Raw genomic sequence first — 15,262 nt, forward strand, 5'->3', positions numbered from 1 at the left:
GGAAATTAATGTTCTATTGCAATACTGCTTGGCTAATGTATACACTGTTTCCCCGAAAATAAGACCTAGCCAGACAATCAGCTCTAATGAGTATTTGTAGCAAAAATTAACCTAAGACCCGGTCTTATTTTACTATAATATAAAACCGGGTCTTACCTAACATAATGTAATACAAGACCAGGTCTTAGGTTAATTTTTGCTCCAAAAGACGCATTAGAGCTGATGGTCCAGCCAGGTCTTATTTTCGGGGAAACATGGTATTAGATTCTGGAGAGCGCTGGCCGCTCAATGGTTCATTGAATTATTATACTATTTTGCAACTGAAATTGTTCTGTTAGAGGTCTGGAAAATAGGATTAAATTTCTTATGTATTAGGTTGGTGCAAAAGTAACTGCAGTTTAAAAGGTTAAAAATAACTGCAAAAACCACGATTACTTTTGCACCAACCTAATATAAGTCTTTATGATAGACCCTGAAAAGAAGAGAACAAAACTGATAGTTCAGAGAAAAGGGGACTCCACCCAACCCCTAATCCACTTATAACCAGGAATGCCTGAAGCTGAGGTAACGGAAGAAAATAGGCATTCTTAAAAAACGAGCAGCTAATGCCACAAGCCAGAACCCCCACCCCTTATTCCAGCCTCTTTGAAATTGTAGGGGCAATTGTAAGATCTTAGGTCCTCTTTGCAATTGTTAATAGTTCTGTTTATAAGTATATGATCTCTGATATCTGTGTTTGTCTATGTTTTATATATAATGTTTTTGCCTGTGGACGGTATTACCAGATTATATTTGATTGGCTTAAAGAAAAAAAGATTAAGCACTTAAATAAAGTCAATTAATAAAACTAACCCAAGTACTTTTCAGGATCATATGATCTAAGAAAATATTTTGATACTAACGCTGGTTTAACTTTTGGTTAAATAGACATGTCTTTTAAGGTTATTAACATTAAATATAGTATCTTTCGTTTTACGTGGGTTTACAAAAATATATGTTATCTCTGTTTCAAAATTTGTCAAGAAAAAAACTTGAGGGCTGGCCTGGTGGCTCAGGTGGCTGGAGCGCCATGCTCCTAATGCCCAGGTTGCTGGTTCGATTCCCACATGGGCCAGTAAGCTGCACCCTCTACATCTAAGATTCTGAACAACGGCTCTCCCTGGAGCTGGGCTGCTGGAGGTTGGCCGTGAGCTGCCATGGGCTGCCGCGGGCTGCTGTGTGCTGCCGTGGGCTACCATGTGCTGCTGCCATGAGTGGCTGGTGGCCAGTGTGAGTGGCCGGCAGCTGGCAAGAGCTGCCATGAGCTGCTGTGAGCCGCCTACCAACGTCAGGCGACCGATTGCCTCAGCCAGGGGGAGCACAAGGCTCATAATACCAACATGGGCCAGGGAGCTGTGTCCTACACAACTAGACTGAGAAACAACAGCTTGAACTGGAGTGGAGGGGGAGAGGCGGGAAGAAGGGGGGAAAAAAAGAAAATAGCTTGAGTAATAATTAACTTTGAAATCTCATAGATTTAAGAACTAATAAAATGTTAACTAAAATAAGGTTTTAGATGAAACTTCAGTAATAATAATGTAGTGTGGATGTTTGGATGTGGTTTCTCAGCATCTGTTGGTAACTTAAGATTTTAGTTTTGCTAAGTTGTGTAAAATGATAAAAATAATTGAATATCTAGGTATTTCCAAATAATGAAATACTGAAATATTAATTATTAGATAGGTCTGAGTTCATCTATTTCTGGCTTCTTGTCACAGGAACGTTAAAAGATAAATTAAGATGTGTTAATAAATATATCTTGTATTTTATTACAAAAGCCTATGCTTTTGAAGGTTAAAAATGTGTTCCTGGGGGCGGCTGATTAGCTCAGTTGATTAGAGCGCGGTGCCCTTAACAACAAGGTTGCCTGTCCAATCCCCACATGGGCCACTGTGAGCTGCGCCCTCCACAACTAGATTGGAACAACTACTTGACTTGGAGCCGAGGGGCCTTGAAAAACACACTTAAAATAAATAAAAGTTAAAAAAAAAAAAAAATATATATATATATATATATATATATATATATATATATAATTCCTGGATTTGCCAATGGAAATGCTAATTGCTTGCTTTTAGTTATCAGTAAAATCAAGGTTCTGAAGATTATGGATTCTCATTTATATGAAAGAAAATGATGTGTGTTTTCAAGGAAGGTATAAGGTACAGAAATATAGTTTTGAAGGAACTGAAAGAAAGTAGTCTGTCCTAAGGGTGGTTATTTCTGAATGAGTGAGAGGGGACAAACTAACAGGGACTGGGAAAGTTATAGAAGGTTTGTAAAGAAAAGTCTTGAGAGAATTTTATACATGGTTAAGCTAAATGCAATTAAGTAAATGTAAATATCAAAAGTAAGCTGGTGCAAAAATTAGAGTTAAGTTTTTTCTTTGCTAAATAAGACGTTTATTAAATTATTGGTCTGCTATAATATTACAAAAAAGTTTTGTGCCTGAAAAGCAAAGATTATATGTGTCATCAAAGTAATTTTCTATGTTTTATATTGTCTTAATTAGGTCTTTAGTTACTCAAGAAATAGTTATGTAAACTTCTGTATTTCAGGACTGCTGGAGCTCATGTTCCCTCATCAGCGTCAGAGTATAGACCAGTATAAGGAAACTTAGCCTAATGTTTTCCCTAACCTAACAGGATTATTATAATGGTTCTGGCACCACTGTTACATCCCTGATAAAGAGACTCAGATCCTAGAGAAGGCCAGGGAATTTGTTTAAATGCCTTTAACAACCGAGACAGGGAAAACGAGGAAAGAAAGGAACAGTGAGACTGGAGACGAGGCCAGAGACAGGCCAGATTTTTGGCTGCAGTTAATAGACAGGCCAAGGCCAGGGTCACCTCAGGGCCACCCCGGAAGCCCCAGAAGAGGTCCTCCAAAACAGCTGTACCCCCTATGCAAACTAAAAGGGCACTGGAGAGATTATCCCATTCTGAAAAGAACAGAGACAACTCCATCCTTTCAAGTGGCTGTGACCAAGACAGGCCTGAGGGTCCCAGCGGCCCCCCAGGAGAAAGAGGCTAATCTCACCACAGGGGAGGACTGTGGGTGGCCCTTGATGTAGCAGGTTAAGACTGTTAATTGCCTGATTGATACGGAAGTCATTTATTCTGTCTTGACTGCTCACTCTGGACCTGTTTCCTCCGAAACTTGCTCAGTTATGTGGAGAAATAAAGTCCCTAAATTTGGGCTCATATGCAAGCCTGTTCCTTACCATTGACCTATACCTTAGAGGAAATGTAAAACGAGCAAATCAGACTTTAAAAAGGACTCTGGGAAAGTTTTGTCAGGAGACCTCTAAACCCCGGCTCTAGTTGCTGAGATTCTAACCTCAATTCTGCTTATTTCCTATGCTGTTAACTTGGGAGAGATTCCGCAGACACTTAGGAAATATGGGGGACCAGTACCTCCCCCAGATCGACCCCTCTACACATTGTAGCCCCGGAAAACCAGGGGACCTAGAGAGGGACAGGTCTCTAACAAACCAGTTAGCTCCTAAGTGGAAGGGACCCTTTGCAGTTTTTCCGAGCACCCCAACCATTGTCGGGTTTCAGAGTCAGTGGCTGGGTGCACTTCACTCGAAACAAACTTATGTCATTTAAGTCTCCACAGGACTCCCCCAGAAGGAAGACTGTCATTCCTATTCCTAGGAGTCAATTGGACCCAAAGCTCCTCTTCAAACATAACTGCTGGAGCTGTTCATTAGTGCCTCTCTACTTGTGCCCCACCTGGGATATCATTGAACCCCATTTGGCTCTCCTCTTCCCTGGACTCCTCTAGGGAGAATAAGAAACTAACATCTTTGTAAAATTTTTCTGATATAATAGCTAGGTGCAATAGCCTCTCTGACTGCGGGATGTGCCATAAACAGCCCCCTCCGCACTGTGATAGATTAGCAAGAAACTCTACTGCTCACGCTCAGCAGGAAGCAGCCAAGAAAGGTCATCGTCCCCTATCCTTGCCACCATACTAATTTTATAGGCATAAAATGAATAAGAGATGGGGGGAATTGAAGCAAAGCCTGGCTGGCACCCCAATAGCAGAGGCCTCTCTGCATCCCCGGCCTCACCTTTCCTTCACCTACCTATCACTTGACAATAGATCACACCCCTGTGGCCTGAGCTTGGAATGTCCTCTGTCCCTCCCAGTTCCCTGAAATTTATGATTAGTACTCTTAGGCACATTGATCACAATCTCAATGGTCCACCAGGCTAATCCCATCATTGTTCCTCGGTTACTGACTCCACCAGAGAATCACGCGGCCAGAGGGAAGGCTCTATGCACACTCCTGGAATCATCACACAGCCTCTGGAGGAACACACAGATTTTCCATTAAATACCCCAAGATGGACTGAAAATGTCCGTCTTGGGGTATTTAATGGAATAAATTTAATGCAGCGTTTAAAGGTGTTAAACCGCTGCCCTCTCAGCCCACAGTGCTCTGATAATAAACGCTTATTCTATGACCCAACTCCTGTGTCGGTCTGTTGGCTGAGTGGCGCAGGCAGCACGAGCCCCAGACTCAGTTGGCCTCTAGTTTTACATGTATAGTTAATGTCACACGTGCATCTTTAATGGATCACTTTTAATTGGATCTTGGTATTTTTATACATCACTCTTTGATCTGAAAATCACAGATACATTCATCTATTTGCAAACACTCACATTCCTATTTATGGGTCTTTACAAAAATAGTGATGGGCAATGTCAAAGATTCATTTCAGCATGACAGACTAATCTATAAATGATATATTAAAGGAAACAATTTTCTTCTCATAGATCACACTGGAGCTAAAATGCCTTAGGCAAAAGTTCTCAAAGCATGGTACAGGAAACCATGAGCGTTCCTAAGACCGTTTCAGTCTGTCAGATCAAAAATATTTTCATCATAATACTAAACTGTTATCTCCTTTTTTCTCTAATTTTCTCAGTTGTATAGTAGAGTTTCCCAGAATCTATAAATTTTGTGATATCACAACAGATTGACTGCAGAAATAAATGTGAGAATCCATTGGTCTTTTATTAACCTAGATATTATCAATAGACATACCCTACGTTCTTTGAGGTCTTTATAATTTTTAAGAGTGTAAAAAGGGTCTTGAGACTAAAAAGTTTGAGAATTGGTGGCTCAGGGCATACTCATCTATGTCAGTTTTCTCACCAAAATAGAAAATAGTTAACAATATGAAAAAAAGTTGGCAGTTGTCCTATAAGTTAACAAATTTGCTTTTAAATGTCATTTATAAGTTGTTTCCATTGCACCTACTAAGGGAAGGGGAAAATGTCCTTAGAAAATATTTAATCCAACCCATTAATTTCATACACTGCAGCAATGTCAGGCCTAGAAACCAGGTCCAGCTGGAAGATAACGCAAAAAGTATATCAAAAGTATATCATAATAAAACATACAGGAGTTCTGCTTCTGGTATAAGAGAATGAGCACCTAACAAACTGGTCTTTGCATAAATAACAGCTATAGACATGATAAAATACAAAAAGCTACTATCTGAGGGTTCTAGAGATTGATCAATGGCAGGCAGATTTTGGAGGAGACTCAGAACCTGGTGCAAGCAACCAACACAGTGAATTTTCCCTTTTCTGTGGCTTTGCCCTGAGGTTATCTGCAGTCAAACTCCACAGAAAGACAACTATTTTTCTGGTCAAAAGAACGAGCAAACAGATCAGGTTATAAAGGCCACCAGAATGGAGGAAGCCAGAGAATAGGCACCCCAAATTCTGTTTAAACCAAATCCGAGTCTCTGACTGAATCCTAAACCATATATGCATGAGGCAAACACACATTTGTTATGCTTAAGGGTAAAAGTACTAAACTAAAATGTGAAGCAATGTTCACTGTAGTTTGAGCTTAACCAAATTAACTACCTGCTAAAATAAAAACATCAATATTCTTCAGGGCAAATTAACAAAATCCAGAGGTTCCACAAGATGACATGCACAATGTCCAAGATACTATGCAATATTACCCAATATATGAAGAGCCAGGAAAATGTGACTCACTTTCTAGGGAAAAGACAACCAACATATGCCAACCCCAAGATGACCCAGATGTTAGAAATATCAGACAAAGACTTTAAAGGCACTATTATAAATACGCTGAGTGAGAATAAGTAAAATAGTCTTATAATGCATAAAAAGATATGAAATCTCAACATAGTACTAGAGAATATTAAAAGCCAGACTTCTGCTTCTGGTCAAAATGGACTAGGAAAAAGGAATACTGCCCAAGTAATTTTACTAGGACACCATAATCCTAATACCAATCTGAGAAAGTAATTTAAAACATTGCATCCCAATAGCTCTAATAAATATAGACACAAAAACCCTTAAATTATTACTAGATCAAATCCAGCAAGATACAAAACAGATTATATATTGTAATCAATTCAGGTTTATACCAGAAATGCAATGTTAGTTAAACATTTGAAATTAAATCAACATAGTTCACCATATTAACAGAATCAAGGAGAAAAATCACATGATCATTTCAATAGATGCAGAAAAAGGATTTGACAAAATTCAACATCCATTCATGATACAAACTCTCAGAAACTAGGAGTAACAAGGAACTTCCCCAAACCAATGAAGGGCATTGCTAACATTAATGGAGAAAGGATGAATTGTTTCTCCCTATAATCAGGAACAAGGAATGGATTTCCACTTTTAACACTTTTGTTCAACATTGTACTATATGTTATATATCTTAGTTATTGAAATAAGGCAGAAAAATTAAAGCACATAAAGCAGTCCAAGTTTGTGGGTACAATTGTTTACATACAATATCCCAAGAAATCTGCATAATAACTATCTAAACTAAAAAGTTAATATAACAAGATTGTAAGATGAGTTTACTAAATTAAAATAAATTGTATTCTTATGTACTAGCAGCAAACAAATGAGAATCAAAAATTCAAAAACAATCCCATTTGCAATAATGTCCAAAAAAACCCTCATATAAAATACTTATACATAACTCTAACCAAAGATGTCCAAAATCTCTACAGAGAAAAAGATACAAGATATTATTGAGAGAATCAAAGAAAAATCTAAATAAAAGAGATATATGCCATGTTCATGGACTGCAGAATTTAATATTATTAAGATGGCAATTTTCCACAAATTGATCTACAAATCCTTACCAAAATTCCAGCAGACTATTTTTTTTATAGAAACTGACAAGTTGATTCTCAAATTCACTTGGAAATACTCAGCACCTACAAAATCCACAGGAATTTTTAAAAAGAAGAACAAAGTTGGAGGACTTACCCTATCTGGTTTTAAGACGGCGAATCTATAATAATAAGAGAGTTTAGTATTGGTGAAAGATAGACATATAGATCAATGGAACAAAACAGAGAATCCAGAAATACATACACACATATGTGATCAATTGATTTTTAGACAAACATTACAAAACACTTAAATGACAGGAAAGAATGTTCAACAAATGATGCTAAATCAACTGGATATTCATACAGAAAAAAATTATCTTGCTTAACTTGTACAAAAAAGACTAACTTGAGATGGATCATAGGTCTAAATGTAAAACCCAAAACTATAAAACTTCTAGAACAAAACCCAGGAGAAAATTTATGTATAACTTTGGGTTAGGCAAAGATTTCTTGTAAGGAACACAAAGAGCCTGAACCGTAAATTAAATTTTTAAAAAATACACTGGATTTCATCAAACTTGAAACTCTTGCTCTTTAGAAAACATCATTAAGAACATAAAGAGGCAAGCCACAGACTGGAAGAAAATATTCCCAACACACATATCAGAAAAAGGACTTGCATCTAGGGAGAAGAAAATACACACACACACACTCTCTAACTCCAACATAAGAAGACAAAAATCACATTTAAAACTGAGGGGAAAAAAATCTGAAACTACTTTACATGTATACTAAGAGTGAAAAATAATAAGTAAATAAATTGTAGATAATGGGAGCCAGGTTTCTCACTATCAGAAAAAGATACTACAAATAAAGTGAGGGGGAACAGCTAGATCGAAACCTGTGGTGTTAGGGTTGACTATATTAGTATGAACATGTTTATTTTAATATATATATAGAGAGATAGATACTTGTGTACTCATATACCAGGTCTGTCCACTGAGAGGGCCTAGAAGCAGTTAAAACCCAGTAGCAACAAGCACAACCAGCGCCCAGATCGTTTCTAAATACCATTATCCAATGAAAGGAACAGGACTCCTTCGAGAAATGGCTGATTCTACAGATGAGACAGAAAAAATACAAAATGAGCCTAGATCATATAGTGCCAGAAATTAAGGAAGTGCTTTAAAACAACAAACAAAAAAGAGATGAAGGCATGTCAAAAGGATACAGGAGCCAACCTGAAAGAGCTCTCAATGCCACAACTTGAGCAAGAAAATAAAAAACATAGTATTGGATTATAACATAAAGTATAAAATAAATATACACATGTGCACACTGATAAATAAATGATTGAATAAATAAATGGCGGGAGAAAGGATGAATCTTTCTCACAAAGGATCCCAAATAATATGTATAGATAGTTCTCCTCCAGGAAGTGAAACTTAGGTCCCCTCTGCTTGAGTGTAGGCTGGACTTAGTATCTTCTTTTCAAAAAACTGAGTATGGAAAGGGAACTTTATAGTAGATAAATCTGGAAGACAGTACGTTAACCAAGTGATCAAGGTTAATAAAAACAGTGATTCGTCATGGTGACTTAATCATATAAAAGAATGAGAAACTGTCATAGATCAGAGAAATCTAGGAAGACATCATGATCAAATCCAATGTGGTATCCTAGACTGGATACTGAACGAGAAAAGGACATTAGTCTAATCACGGCAAAACATCAGACAAATCCCAATTGAGGGATATTCTATAAAATATCTGACCAGTAATCCTCAAAACTGTCAAAGTCATCAAAAACAATGAAAGTCTGGGAAAGTTTTACAATCACGCAGAGTCTAAGGAAGCATGACTACTAAATGTAGTGTGGTTTCCTGAATGAGATCCTGGAAAAGAAAAGTGACACTAGGTAAAAATTAAGAAAATCTAAATAAAGCATGAACTTTAGTTAATGATGATTTATCAGTATAGCTTAATTGTGACAAACGTACCATACTAAGGCAAGGTGTTACTAACGGAGAAACTATGTGGGGTATACGAGGTAACTCCCTGTACTATCTTTGTAATAATTTTATAAATTTAAAACTGTTGTAAAAAGTTTTTTATTTTATAAAAAAGAATTAGTAGAAACACTGGGGACACCTGAATAAAGTCCATGGGTAACAGTAATGTATCAATGTTAATTTCTTGATTTCATGATGTACCACATCACATCTACCAAACGTAATGTGGTTATAAGAGGCTTATGTTAGAGGAAACTGGATGAAAGGCATACGGAAACTCTCTTTCTTTTGAAGTTTTCTGTAAATCTAAATAAAGAGTTTATTTCTGAATGGGCGAAAATATTTAAATATAATAATATATAAGATATAATAAAATATAATAAGATATAATAAAATAATAAATAAGACATAATATTAAATAAAACAATAAATAAGATATAATAAAATATTTATAAAACAATAAAATAAAATATTTAAATCTATATTTCTTAAGAGACATGGGTGACCAACAAAGATATGAAAAATGTTCACCATAGAAATATAATTATAAACCAAAATAAGAAAACACTACAAATCCATTAGAAGACCTAAAATTAAAACGACTGACCTCTTACATGAAATGCACAAATCCTTGAAAGACATAAGCTACCAAAGTTTAAGAAGCAGAAAATTTCAATAACACTACAGGTATCAAAGAACTGAATTCCTAGCTCAAAATCAATAAAGAAAACTTCAGACCCTAATGGCTTCAGAGGTAAATTCTACCAAACATTTAATAATAATTCCAATTTTATATATATTCTTCCAGAAAATAGAAGAGGGAATCCTTCCCAACTCACTAGATTTGGCCAACACTACCCTGACAACAAAGGCAGACAAAAAGATTACAAAAAAACAAAACTACCGATCAATATTCCTCATGAATATACTAGATGCAAAATCCTTTAAATTTTAGAAAATTAAATCTAGTAATATACATAAAAAGAATAATTCATCATTAACAAGAAGGGCTTTTCCCCAAAATGCAAAGTTGGATTAACATTCAAAGATCAATCAATGTATTTCACCATCATAATGTAAAAGAAACATACAAATATCTCAACAGATACAGGAAAGGCATATGACAAAATCCAAAACAGATAAATAAAACTTCAAGATTACAACAGCAGAAATTTCATAAGAAACATAATAAAATGCCAAAAAATTTATGTTGGACATTGATGTAATGTGAGAAGATGCCAAATCTTTGAAAGTCACCAAGTATGAACCCAATTTCTTGTAACAAAGTCAATTACATTTGATCTTGGAAGGTAATCGTATTTCTTTCAGTATCAAATATGCCTTCTGATTGTATTTATACTTAAAATTAAAATTAATTCTTATACATTGAGAATGCTTGGGTTGGAGTATGATGACCTTGGGCCAATATGGAAAGGGAATGAGGAAAAAAAGATAATAGTAAAAGTTCCTAATTTGCCACAGGTGAATCTTAAAGTAGATTATTAACAAGTACATGGCATTATTCCCTGAAAGGAGACAAGTAAACCAAAATTTCTTTCTCAAATGATTATGGGAGAGTTGCTTCTTTTCTTCAGGCCTCATTTTTCCTGTCCTTTTATAAGAGGAAATTACACTAGATTCATTCTGAAATTCAACAAATATTTATTGAGCACCTATTCACCTATTAGGTGTCAAACACTTTTCTAGACACTGGGGAATACAGCAGTGAGGAAAAAGAACAGACAAAAATCCTTCCCCTCACATAGTTTAGAGAGACAGACGAGATACAAATGTAAAGTATATAACATATTTAAGGATAATAAATAGTATAAATAAAAATAAAGAAGAGAAAGGGATAGAATGTACTGAGGTAGGTGTGGTTTTAAGTGGGTTTATAAGGGAACTAGATTTCTAGGCTCACTTCCAGTTCAAAAATCCAATGAATTTTTCCAGTGATGTTGACAAGGCAGCATAAAACGCACAGTGAACCTCTGAACCTGACCTCTTCAAACTCATACATTCTATCACCTTGCTCTGTATGTCACCACTTATATTGTAGAAAAATAGGATTAAGCATACACTTTTTCATACTGAGACAAAGCATATGCAGCTATTTAATGAAATAATTTCCCAGTCTTGCCTTGGGAGAGAAAGATAAGAAAATAAAACCTAGCAATTTTCCCCCAGACAAAGGTTCTAAAAATGTGGCATTTTTATATGCTACAGAAAGGATTAAAAGTAACTGTTTCTTATCCTCCTCCAATATATTTGTCATCTGGAATTTGGTCCTTTATTGGGCCTAAGTTACAAGGGGTGAGTTAACAGCTTCTCCAAAATGGAAGATTTTCCATAGGCAAGAAAGGTCATATAAATAGCAAGCATTACTTCTATAGTTATTGCAGCTACCGTATTTTGTATGCCTGCTATGTGCAAGGTACAGCACTAGCCATTATTATATATTAGGTTGAATTATATGCAACTGTTATTTATAGGTCAAAATCAGCAATTTTATATAGTTTAAATAGGTTTTCATTCATTAATTTCAAATTCCATGAGCGAAAAGACTGTGTGGGTTAATTGCATTGCTGCTTTTCTATAGCTCATCTATTAAATTATCTTGGGCAAATCTTCAAGGAAACATGAAATTTCCATTTGGGGACATAAGCCCCTCTGCCAAGTGCTAAAAATGACAACTGGAAGATAATGAGTTTATGCAAACAAATAGCTAAATATTTTTAGTCAGGACTTCATTTAGGATTTGAATTTTAAGTATCATAATTCATAGCACAAATTCCATCAAAAGCTATCCATAGCCATGTGGCTTCATTTTGAGAAAAGCTCAATTTATTAGTTATAACCCCTTTGTGCTTACAAAGACAGAATCTTCATTTTAAAAAAAAAATATTGTTTCTCCAATAGAAAAGAACAATCAAGATATATCTTAAATCTGTCTATGTGGGATGGAATTTCTATTTCTTTGGAAATGACTCATTAAAAGAATATTTCACAAAAGAGAACACTGCCTATAAACCAGCTTATTAGTAGGTTTAATCCAAATAATTTTAAATTCATCTTTTAATAGTAGGTTGTTCCTAAAGATTTTCGTTTTTCTTCTGGCAGCTATTTTTCATTCACTAAACAGTTCCGTCTAGAGTTCAATTTATAAGACAGTAATTAAATAGCTTTGAATTATCTTCTAAGTAATTTTATGTAATCTAAAGTTTCATCTAGCAGAAAAAGGCAGGCATTGTGTACATTATTAGCAGATGACAAAGTTTCCAACATTTAAGTGCCAATACAAGTCTCAGTGAAACATTAAGATAAAAGAAACAAAAGAAAAAACTACCTAAAGTTTTTTTGGGGAAAAAAAGAAATTAATATAAGAAGAATATGATGATCATACTTAGAAACCAAGGAGTTTAAACAGGCAAATATATAAAAACGTACCAGCTCATTGCTTGTAGATGTGAGTCTTAGTTTTTCTTCAATTTCCTTTCCAATTTTCTGAACAGTTACCTGAGTCTGTTTAATTGCACACTGGGCTCTATGAAGCCTAGAAATAAAAAGTCGTAGAAAAATTTGAGTTGACTATAAGCTCTTAAACACAGAGTCACAGATATAAATGGAATGAAATGAGAACAAACCCTCCATGATAAACACAATTAATAATGAACCCAAACTCAATGTTTCACAATTCTCTAGCATATTTACAATGAAATACAAAATGCTCTAAAAATACCCTTTCTGTACCTGCCTAACTGCCACTGACGCATTGAGAGCTAAAATGAAGAACACAGAGGAGTCCGGAAGATAACATAGAAAATGATCTGGTTGAACCCTATCATTTCACAGATGTGGAAACTGATGTCCAAGAGAAGTTATGTGGATTGCTGAAGTCACCAGGAGAACATCACTGCTGTCAAGGCTGAATATTACTATGGGTATCCATAAAGAAAAAACGAATTAATAATCTCAGTTAAGAAAACTGATGATTTAAAGTAGCAGCCACGTTGAAACAAGCAACATTGAAAAAATTAAGAGCTATTTTCTTTTTTGGTTTAATTATGGTTTTCTTTTGGTCTCTTTGTCTTCAAGTTATATACATCTTATAAATTTACCTATTAAAAATGGTCAAATTTTTTTTTTGGATCAAAATTTCTAACACACGACCTGCACTACAAGAAATACTAAAGGAGGCTATTCGACCACCATCAACAGGGACAATTTGTGGCAACCAAAACATAAAAAGGGGGAGAGTAGAGGCCTGAACCGGAATATGGGAAAGGAGAAAGTAAGTGTGAAGAAAATGGAATACTCTAAATATCAAACTTTCTTTTACATAAACTTAAGGGTAACCACTCAAAAAAAATCCAGAACTGAAATATATACAGTAATAAAAGAAGAAACAGAGGGAAAAATCATAGAATACCACCACACAGAAATAATAGACAACAACAAAAAGGCAAAGAAACAATGGAGACACAGCCTTACTAGAAAACTAAAGATAGAATGACAGGAAACCCTCACATATCAATAATCACCCTAAATGTAAATGGACTGAACTCACCAATAAAAAGGCACAGAGTAGCAGATTGGATCAAAAAACTAAACCCAACCATATGCTGTCTCCAAGAGACACATCTCAGCTACAATGACAAGCATAGACTCAAAGTGAAAGGGTGGAAATTGACATTCCAAACAAATGGTACCCAGAGAAAATCAGGTGTAGCTATAATGATATCAGATGAAACAGACTTCAGGGTGAAAAGGATAACATGAGACGAAGATGGACATTTCATAATTGTAAAGGGGACTATACAACAAGAAGACGTAATGGTCATCAATATTTATGCCCCCAATCAGGGAGCATCGAAATATACCAAGCAACTACTAACAGAACTAAAGGGAGAAATTGACCAAAACACAATTATACTAGGGGACTTAAATACATCATTGACAGCTATGGATAGACCATCCAAACAGAAAATAAATAACAAAATAGCAGCCCTAAATGACACATTAGATGAAATGGACATAGTTGACATATATAGAGCACTTCATCCTAAAACATCAGACTATACATTCTTTTCTAGTGTACATGGAACATTCTTAAGGATAGACCATATATTGGGACATAAAATCAGCCTCAGCAAATTTAAGAAGATTGAAATCATACCAAGCATATTCTCTGATCACAAGGCTTTGAAATTGGATACCAACTGCAAAAAGAAAGCAGGAAAAACTACAAATACATGGAGATTAAACAACATACTTTTAAAGAATGACTGGGTCAAGGAACAAATTAGAGATCAAAAGATACATAGAAACAAATGACAATGAAAATACATCCTACCAAAATTTTTGGGATGCAGTGAAAGCAGTTTTAAGAGGGAAATTTATATCATTACAGGCCTATCTCAAGAAACAAGAAAAATCCCAAATAAATAACCTCATGTTACACCTTAAAGAACTAGAAAGAGAAGAACAAGTGAAACCCAAGGTCAGCAGAAGAAAGGAAATAACAAAAATCAGAGCAGAACTAAATGAAATAGAGAACAATAAGACAATATAAAAAAATTAATGTGACAAAGAGCTGGAACGTAGCTCCAGAAAAACGTAGCTCCAGAAAAAGAACTAAACAAAATGGAGACAAGCAATCTAACAGACACAGAGTTCAAAAAACTGGTTATAAGGATACTCAATGATCTCAGGGAGAACTTCAATGAAGAGATAGAAAACATAAAAATAACTGGTCAGGAACAAAAAATACAATAACTGAAATAAAGAGGGAATCAACAGTAGATTAGAGGAAGCAGAGGACTGAATCAGTGATTTAGAAGATAAGGTAGCAGAAAACACCCAATCAGAACAGGAAAAAAAGAAAACTGAAAAACATGAGGATAGTTTAAGGGATCTCTGGGACAACATCAAGTGTACCAACATTTGCATCATAGGAGTACCAGAAGGAGAAGAGAGAGAGCAAGGAATTAAAAATCTATTTGAAAAGATAATGATGGAAAACTTCCTTAATCTGGCGAGAGAAATAGACATACAAGACCAGACAGCAGAGTCCCA

General features: G+C 35.3%; 1 protein-coding gene across 1 annotated transcript in view; it reads right to left on the reverse strand.

The window, feature by feature from the left end:
* UVRAG (UV radiation resistance associated) overlaps positions 1-15,262 on the reverse strand; it is a 275,347-nt gene that overhangs the window by 145,745 nt on the left and 114,340 nt on the right. Inside the window, exon 7 of the mRNA XM_019726447.2 lies at positions 12,635-12,740. Within this exon, the coding sequence (XP_019582006.2) occupies positions 12,635-12,740 (106 nt within the window). The remainder of the gene's footprint in view (positions 1-12,634; positions 12,741-15,262) is intronic.

Source organism: Rhinolophus sinicus, linkage group LG06 (genome assembly GCF_036562045.2).
Source record: "Rhinolophus sinicus isolate RSC01 linkage group LG06, ASM3656204v1, whole genome shotgun sequence".
In the NCBI taxonomy this organism is placed as follows: Eukaryota; Metazoa; Chordata; class Mammalia; order Chiroptera; family Rhinolophidae; genus Rhinolophus; species Rhinolophus sinicus.